Here is an 8,595-nt window from a genome sequence, read left to right as displayed (position 1 = left end):
CTTCGAGAGTGAGCGCCGCGCCGGGCCTGCCGGGTGGGGGTGGGGGGGAGGGGAAGCGGAACCGCGCGGGGGGAGGGGGTGCGCTGCGGTTCCCCCCCTTGGAGGCGGGGGGAAGGGGCGTGCGGGGGAGGAGGGCGGCGCGGCGCCGCCACGACGAGCCCCCCGTCCTCCGTCCCAGCTCGGGGTTGTGCTCCCCGGGCGAGAGGGGGACACCTCCTCCTTCTCCTCCCGGATCGGGACCTGCAGGGGAAGGTTAAGGGACGTGCTCAAGGTCGCCGCTGTTCGGTGGCAGGTCTGCAAACGCACCGTCCCTCGCCAGCCCCATTTTAAAGCGCACGAGCATCTTTGCATGTGTTCGCCTGTTAAGGCGTGAAAAGGTGCATGTTATGAAGTAGGATTTGGGGTGAACGCGTAACCATGGGCAGTGCAGTAGGGTTTGCCCCTTTTCAAGGTCATGTAGTTGGAAAGGATGTTTCACCGTCCCGTCCCTTTTCTGCCTCCACCTGTGCTTACTGGTCAGTAGGTGAATAAATAAATATATAGGAGGTAGGTGGGCTTCGAACAGTCCCTGGTGTAATACTGGCTTTACACCTGGCTTTAGCAAAATGTAATTGTTTGTTTGTTTGTTTGTTTGTTTGTTTGTTTGTCTCAAAATGAAGTATTGCCTCCTCAAGACAGAGCTGGGCTTGTTCATGTTTTTTGAAACTGCAAGCACGTTTTTGTTACTTTGAGTGTGAAAAAGCTTCTCTTAAATGATGCCCCCCACACACTATTTCCTCTTTCTGTCGGGGTGCCCATCCTTTCCTCAGTCCTTTTATTTTGATCTTTGAACTTGGTTTAAAACCTATAACCTTTACAAGTATCACAACTTGTGATTTGCAACAGGGAGGTGCAGAGTTGAAATAAGCAAGTAATCTCACTGCTCAAATGTGCCTGCACATTATGGAGCACTTACTACACACACACAACTGGTTGTTACAATAGGCACCTTATTCTATTATTTTAATGTGCTGACCTCTTCATTTATTTTAAATGTCCTTTCATTGCATCATGGCTTCCTGTTACTAGAACATATTAGAAAGATTTCTGTCTGTCTTTCTCTTTATATACACGTGTACACACACACACACACACACACACACACACACACATATATATAAAATCTCATTCTTAAAATGCTAATTTTGTTGGCTTAAAAAAATCTTGGTAAGGTGGCAGTAGGGCCGTCCAATCTATCTGTATTGTTAGTCATTAATTATATAGGAAGCCTGTACTTTAACTTGGATGTGTTTAGTTTAAGCTGGGTCTTTTTTCCATTGAAGAGCAGTTTATACAGATTCAGTTTGTCTGACTGAAATAAACTGAACCTAAACCAAAATAAGATTTGTCCATGCAGCAGTTTGCACCGGTTCAGTCAAATTGGTTTAAACTAACACTTGTAGTTAACCTGATGCAACTTGAGCTCTGGTTGCCAGTCCTTGTGTTGAACTTGTTTATACAATAAGAAATCATAAATCCAGTGTCCTCAGTCAGTACTCTTGATAAAGCTAATTTGTTGAAGCAGGAGTTAATCTTCTGAAGTCAATATTTTCCTGTCTTGTGTACCTAAGAGCTTTTGGACTTAGTCTTTCCTAGTCTAAACCCCCCCTGGACAAGCAGTCTTTTTATATCTACAAGTTTCTTAGGTCATTTGATTGTCACTCCACAGTAAGATTATTTTGGTGTACAGCTGCCTCCACAAATGATGTTTCATTTTGCCATAAAGCAACTAAAACCATATGCCAACTTGTCTGATATATTACATAGTCTGTTACTTAGGAATCATATGGGATACGTTGTGTACTAATTTGGGGTGGGGTGGAATCTTTCTTGATCAACTTTTTAAAACAAGAAAAGAAAACAAGCTCTGGGGTCTCTTATGTCACAAGCCATCTTCTGCCCAGCTGTTGACCTTCTAAAGGGTGCATTGTGGGATAGCATCTCCGTGGCAAATCAAGGATGGTTCATAGTTGCTTGGCTGTGACTTTCAATAGGATTTGAATTTGGATCTTGTTCGGACCACAGATACAGCAGTGTAGGCTTCACTTGTTGATCTGGATTATGATCTGTATATCATAGTTTTAGGTTTTTAATACTTCCTGTTAAATTCTTCTTTAACCCATATTTTAGGATTGTCAGAATATTCTTAGTATTTGTTATAAGTCTTAAGTTTTTGGGGGGGCTGGATATACCTGGTAACATGTGTTTCTTTTCCACAGAACCAACACAGATATATAGATTTCTACGTACTCGGAATCTAATAGCAGTGAGTAATTGTTGATTTTAATCTACCTGTTCATTTTTAAATTTGTAGGAATCTTTGTAGATGAAGTGTTTTAATGGCTTCTTCCATTTTTTTTCTTCGCAGCCTATATTTTTGCACAGAACTCTCACTTATATGTCCCACAGAAACTCCCGAACAAATATCAAGAGGTAACTTTGATTTTGAAAGCTAATTCGAATATTTACTGATTTAAGAAGCAAGAGCCAAAGGAGTACTTATAGGAGATAAACTGGTCTTTTCTTCAATTGTAGCGTGAAAAAATTGTAGGCATTTTTTTTAAGCTCTCTAAAAGAAAATTTGCCATCTTACTGGTTTTCAAATCTAGTGCAGCTTGTATTTGTATAAAGCTGATACATATGCCTGTGGTGATTATTGGCTTTGATGGGAGAATTAAGACCTGGTATAACTAGCTGCAGGACCTGAACCTCAGTTCTTATTAAAGAAAGCTTCATGTGATGTCCAGTAATAGAACTTTTGACTGGAACAAGAGAGAACAGTAGCCCAGTTTTCAAGATGGCAAAAGCAGTCACAATTTATTATTTGGATTGTCTAGTCTTAAATGGCATCAGAATGGGCTATATTTTCAACACACATTGTCAAGTTTGCTAAATGAATATTTTGGACTTAGTTTCTTTAAAAAAAACAAACCACGATTTATTCATCATGACCATGCCAGTGATTGTAGATTGTAAAATACTTAAATACTGATGGATGAAGGGTGCTATATCTATAAAGGTAGCTAATAGTACAATTTCTAAGTCCTTTAAATTTATTTCTGTTGTCAAACTGCAGATCATTATTCTGTAAGTAGGTAGAAGCCAGCACTTCACTGTTTAAAATATTTGAATGGATTGACCAGTTGCAGTCCTACAGTTTTAAACAGTATTAATGTTGAATGGAACATTCTTGGTCATGAATATATAAGGGATATCTATAAAATTTTGATTGAGCAGGTAATTAAGAATGGTACATTCTGTAAAAACAATGCATCATAAGCTGTTGGTGACTTTCTCATTTGAATACTTACAGTATTTGCATAATTAAAAAGTATCTGCATTCGCAGATTTTACTTTAGTTAATAACTAGCATTTGACAGTTTTTCTTGCTGTTCTGGACTTTAAGCATCAATGCCACTTACTTCCAGTGGATGGAAGCAGTTGTGGGGGGAAAAAATGTGCACCTACAATGTACTGATTTTCCTGTCTCTAGTTATTTTTATATCCTGGTAGAAGATGTGCTTGGAAGTATGTCATGACTTCCTATCACACTTGGAGCTGCTGTTTATTTTTGGTGACTATTACTATAGGGCTTGGACAGTTTATCTTGGTCATTCTCTTTGTTTGTTCTGAAATGGGGCAATACCAGATTTTAAGAAAAAATACCCAGTAATTTTTTTTCTAAACTTCTGGGAGTAGGGTTCCAGGTCATAGTTTGAAACTGCCATTCTCATTTTCCAGCAAGTTCTTCAATGGCTATTCAAGAAACCTGTCCTGTGCAAGAGACTGTCATGTCTCAAGTCTAAATCGTATAGTTGTACTGGATGTACCAAGCAAATGTGGCCTTCATATGCAAGAACAGATGTTTGTTGTCCAAATTATTTCTTATATTTACTTATGGATAGTTTAAATGTCTCGTCTCTATTACCTGAAACTTGTTTTGTTTGCTTAGATGTCTCTTGTTAGTTGCCAAGCAACCACAAGTGGTGTTTTGCATGTATGTTAAGTGGTGTTCAATATTCCTAAATAGGAAAATTCCCTTTCCCCCACTGGATAAGAAATGTTCTTATTTTTGTGTGAAAGATGTTGATATTTACTGAAGTTTTTAAGTTTTTTATAAGTATAAAATCAACTCATAACTATGAATTGGGTTGTAGAACTGATGTTTCAGGCAGTATTAGAAGGACTTAAATACTTCTAGTTCTTGAAAAGGAAATTATTATTTTTCAGAACATTTTTAATCTGTTCTATTGAAACTTTAGCTTTATAGAAGATTATAATGTCACTGAAGTAAACTAGCAGGTTTCATGGACAGTTGAGTGAAATGTTGGGAGGAAAGGTGGGGAGTAGGAATTGACCATAAGTGTTTGCTTTCCCAGAGATTGGATGATGGATATCTTTAAAATGGATTTCCTGTTTTGAATGATCTGGAGTAGCAATGTAAACTAGGGGATTGATTAATCCTCCACTTCCACTTTTTAACAGATAGAAGCTGATTATCCTAGTAAGTCTTTTTGCTGGTATATCTTACCCTGGGTAACAGTTTAAGATATACTGTCAAAGAAACCACAAAAAAACAAAAGTTTAAGGAGTCTACGATAGGGGGATTGCTAGTATACCTTTTTCTTGGTGTCTGTGTTTTCACAGATCTGTTCAAATGCAGGCATGTTTAATCAGAATTCCTACAACCAGTTTGTTATTTACTAGATACTGTATGTAGTTGGTTGGTATATATTGGACCCAGTTGCTGCAGGGAGCAAGAAGCTTTAAATGGAGTTGTTATTTAGCATTGAAAATTTAGCTGACTGAGGCTTAAACATGGGGAATTCATATATGCAGCTTGATCATGATGTAAAATTAACAGATTTAATATGGTATTTGAAAAAATGGTATTTTATGAAGACCATATTAGTTAGTAATGATTCTTTAGGATTAGCAATTTTTCTTCCCCCTGTTTTAACGCTTGTGAAATTTGAGTTTATTCCAATTTCAAGTAGGGTTAAAATTTTATTTAGCTCAATTGAAGAAAACCCTGAATGTGCCTGTCCGGATCTCAATTAGTAAAATATTGTTGCTACTCTGATTCCTGGTTCAGGGCTCTTCTTTTGTGTGCTTGTAATTAAACTAGATGTTTTGTCACAATTTGTGTGCAAGTAAGAGCTCTTTCAGTTGCTGCAGCGAGGTCCTTTTTCATACAGGTCTCATCAAGGAGTCATCAAATGAGCTGGTGTTCCATAGTCTGCACTTCACTGCACTTGCATATATTTGTGTCATTAGAGCAGCCCCATTTGATCATGTTTGTTTTTGATCTTCCAGTTTGTGTGCACAGTCAATTTGGGCATTGCCATGTTGAGCAGTCTAGATCAGCCCCTGTGGAACAGTCCTCCTGGGGTCTTAGGTCCATTTCTGAGCACCTGATTGCATGTAATCATTCCTTCCGTAACCTCAGTTGCACCCTGTCAGCCATCATGTCCAATGGTGCATTAGTGGTCACACAACTTTCTTACTTTGTGTGAGCATAGAGTGGATGCCTGGGGTCTCTTGTCTGCTGTGATCTCTCTTTTTGGCTTGCTATCTTTCTTCTGATGTCAGGTGGTACAATGCTAGTAAGTACAGGCTTTCCTTTGATATTAGCTTTAGGCATCCTGTTATTTCACAACAGCTGTCATTTAGAGCAGAGTCTTATTTCTTAGCATGAACTGATTGTTTGCATACTAGATGTGCATACTCTACAATGGAGTAACAGGGCCATAGCAGTGGTTTGTAATGTGGTTGGGTTTGCTTCCCACCTTGAGGTGACCAATTTTCAAAGTGTGTTGTAGCAGGCACTGACTTTCCCTTTCATCTTCTCTGCATGTGCTTTGAAGGTGTTTGGTTTGTTGTAACCCCCAAATACACCAGGTTTGTGTGATTAGTCAGTAAGATTCCATCCCAGGGGATGTTTAATTTCTTCTCGGCTTCTGTATGGCATAGGTGAAAAGCTGTGACCTGCATCTTGGTTGGGTTGGCATGAAGCTGGTTCTTATTGTAGTAATCTGAGGTTCCTCAGTGCATGTGTCAGTCTTTTCCTCAACAATGGCTGAGTCCTTCTCATGCAACATGTTGCATAGTTCATTAGAATATATGAAGCTCCTTGTATTACTCTGTATGGGTTGGTCATTGGAATGTATGTTAAAACACATTGGTGCTGCTAGCTGTTTTGTTGTTGTCTCCAGCGGCTCCATTTCTTGCGCACTTCTGTGTAAAAATGCCTATTCAAAAGAGATTGGATGAGCTGCGCTAGGTAGTAGCCATGTGTCATATCATAGACATTAGTAAGCAGGTTTTGGTGGTTGACTGTCACATGCTGCTGATAAGTCTACAAACACAGCACCTGTTATAATCCCTTTCTTGAATCAAGGCTATGATCAAGATTAATAGTTTCTTAAAGGGTTTTTCAGAAGCCAGGATAAATCTAGTGATTCTTATCTAGTGTTATGTTCAAGGAATTCTAGAAGACTTGTACAGGTACAGCTTGCATGTCATGTTCATCTATATGTTTTATAACTAGATTTTTATAATTTAGATAAGGGCTTGGTTTACTAGACTGTATAGATTATAATTCTAGGATTTCCCTTCCCCACCCTCCACCTTTTTCTAAAAACAAGTGCGGTGTTAGGTGATATTCAGAAAAGTAGGTGATTTTTCATGAGTGAATTTGGGTATGGTTAAGTAATTAAGTATGCTAAGTCTACTAATGTTAATTTCCTCAGTGTTTAGAGCCCTAGAGTCCTGGATTTTTTCTCACTTCTTGAAAATTCCCCCCTGAAGTTTAATATTCCAGTTCAAACTTTTTCTTATAATCCCTCGTTTAAGATTTTAGTTAGTTAGGAAGTACAGATAAAGCACTATTTAAACCAACTATTTTGGTTACCGAGGTTAAATGCAGCATCTCTTGTTTCATTATCTACACCTAGTTATTATAGAAGAGATACTTTATTTCTAATGCTTGTCCCAACATGACATTTAGTTTGCCTGTAAAGTTGCTTTCCCAATCTTAAACTTCATAAAACAATTGCAGCTTTTTAAACTAAAATGATTAACATGTATTGATTTGTAAATGGGGAGGTTCTGAAATCTTCTACAGTAAGTTTATAGATTGATTAAAAGTTGTACCTTTGGTAGTGTTCTTAAATGCTTCTATAGTGGCAGTTCATTTGGAGCTAGAGTTCATTCTGTAGAGCACTGGTTTTTAACCTTTTTTCTTTTTTCTTTTTTAAGGCTCAAAGCATCCCTCCAAAACTTTTAAAATGGAATGCAACTGAGTCTTAATAAATAAAAGAATAAACATTATAACTCTTACTAATTAGCGTGCTAATTGATTATATGTATGTCACCACCATCACGGGCAGATGGAACTGTGTTGTGTGCCTTCCTCGGAGTCGGATTGGGAAGTGTCTGTGGCAAGAACATGTGGTATTGCCATAGCCCTTCCTGGTCTGACTGCATAGCACCTCCTGGAAACATGGGGCAGGTAGAACTACTCCATGCTCCTCTGTTTTTAGGAGGCATGCTGGAGCCAAACTGGGAAAAGCTACAGCAGAAGCAGTGTACCTGCCCATGTAATGTAATGCAGGGATGTGTGGATTTCTCCTGCAGCAGCTTCTCAGTTCAGCTCTGTACCTCCTGAAAAGAGGTGCATGGGGCAGTTTGTGTGTGGCAGTGGTGCCAATGTCACGCTGTCCCTGGTGACATCCTGTTGGGAACCACTGCTGTAGAGTCATTACAGCTCAGGATGTTTCCTTGAACATCTTAAGTGCACAGTAAGTTCGTACAAATAACAGGCTTCTATTAGAATAAACTTCCTTACAGTATGTTTGTGTGAACATAAAAACTTCAGTATCTTATAGCAGCTGCTAACTGGATAGGGAAGTCCAAGCAGTCTCAGTAGCAAGTACATTGGTTGGAAACTTTACTTAAATTGGACATGCAGTGATCTCTGTGGGAGCATTAGTAAAGTGGTATGTTTTGGGTTTTATGTGCCCTCTTTCAAATTGTCACCTTTTTTGGCCAGCTAGCATTTAAATTTAAAATAGAGTGTTTGTGTATGTATTTATGTTTTTATACCTTTAGCAATGAAGATTTAAAGGTGGAAATGACATATAACTGCAACTAAATAGTAGGGCTGTGCAAAGCTTTGGGAGCTGATTCAATTTGGAGGAGATTCGGCCCAATTCGATTCGGAAATTCAGCACCAAATCGGGAGACGAGTAAAAAGGTCCGAATTGATTCAAAGCCTCTGAATCGATTTGGTGATTTGGGCAGTCCCCGCTTGCCACTGCAGGGAGCTGGACCCGGGCTCCGTGCCGGTAAGTGGGGGGAGTGGTTGTAGGGGGGGGAGGGGATCATGGGGGGACCCCTGCCGGGCCTCATCCCCTGCCTGCTCCCCCAACCCCCACCTGCTCTTCCAGCCTGGTCAGGGGTGCCCTGCCCACCCCAGATCCCAGTGCTTTAAGAAAAAGCCCTCACTCACCAGGTGCTGCCAGAGGGGGGGGGGACCCCGGCGCCCCCCACCAC

The 8,595-nt window shown here is 39.7% G+C and overlaps 1 protein-coding gene across 1 annotated transcript in view; it reads left to right on the top strand.

Moving 5' to 3' along the window:
• The first annotated feature begins 527 nt into the window (after positions 1-527).
• SUZ12 (SUZ12, polycomb repressive complex 2 subunit) overlaps positions 528-8,595 on the top strand; it is a 48,640-nt gene continuing 40,572 nt past the window's right edge. Inside the window, exons 1-3 of the mRNA XM_006017403.3 lie at positions 528-546; positions 2,259-2,305; positions 2,408-2,472. Of these exons, the coding sequence (XP_006017465.3) occupies positions 2,438-2,472 (35 nt within the window). The 5' untranslated portion in view covers positions 528-546; positions 2,259-2,305; positions 2,408-2,437. The remainder of the gene's footprint in view (positions 547-2,258; positions 2,306-2,407; positions 2,473-8,595) is intronic.

This window comes from Alligator sinensis, unplaced genomic scaffold (genome assembly GCF_000455745.1).
Source record: "Alligator sinensis unplaced genomic scaffold, ASM45574v1 scaffold282_2, whole genome shotgun sequence".
Classification (NCBI taxonomy): Eukaryota; Metazoa; Chordata; order Crocodylia; family Alligatoridae; genus Alligator; species Alligator sinensis.
Note: the sequence above shows the minus strand (reverse complement) of the source record. Positions and strands in the feature narration are given on the sequence as shown.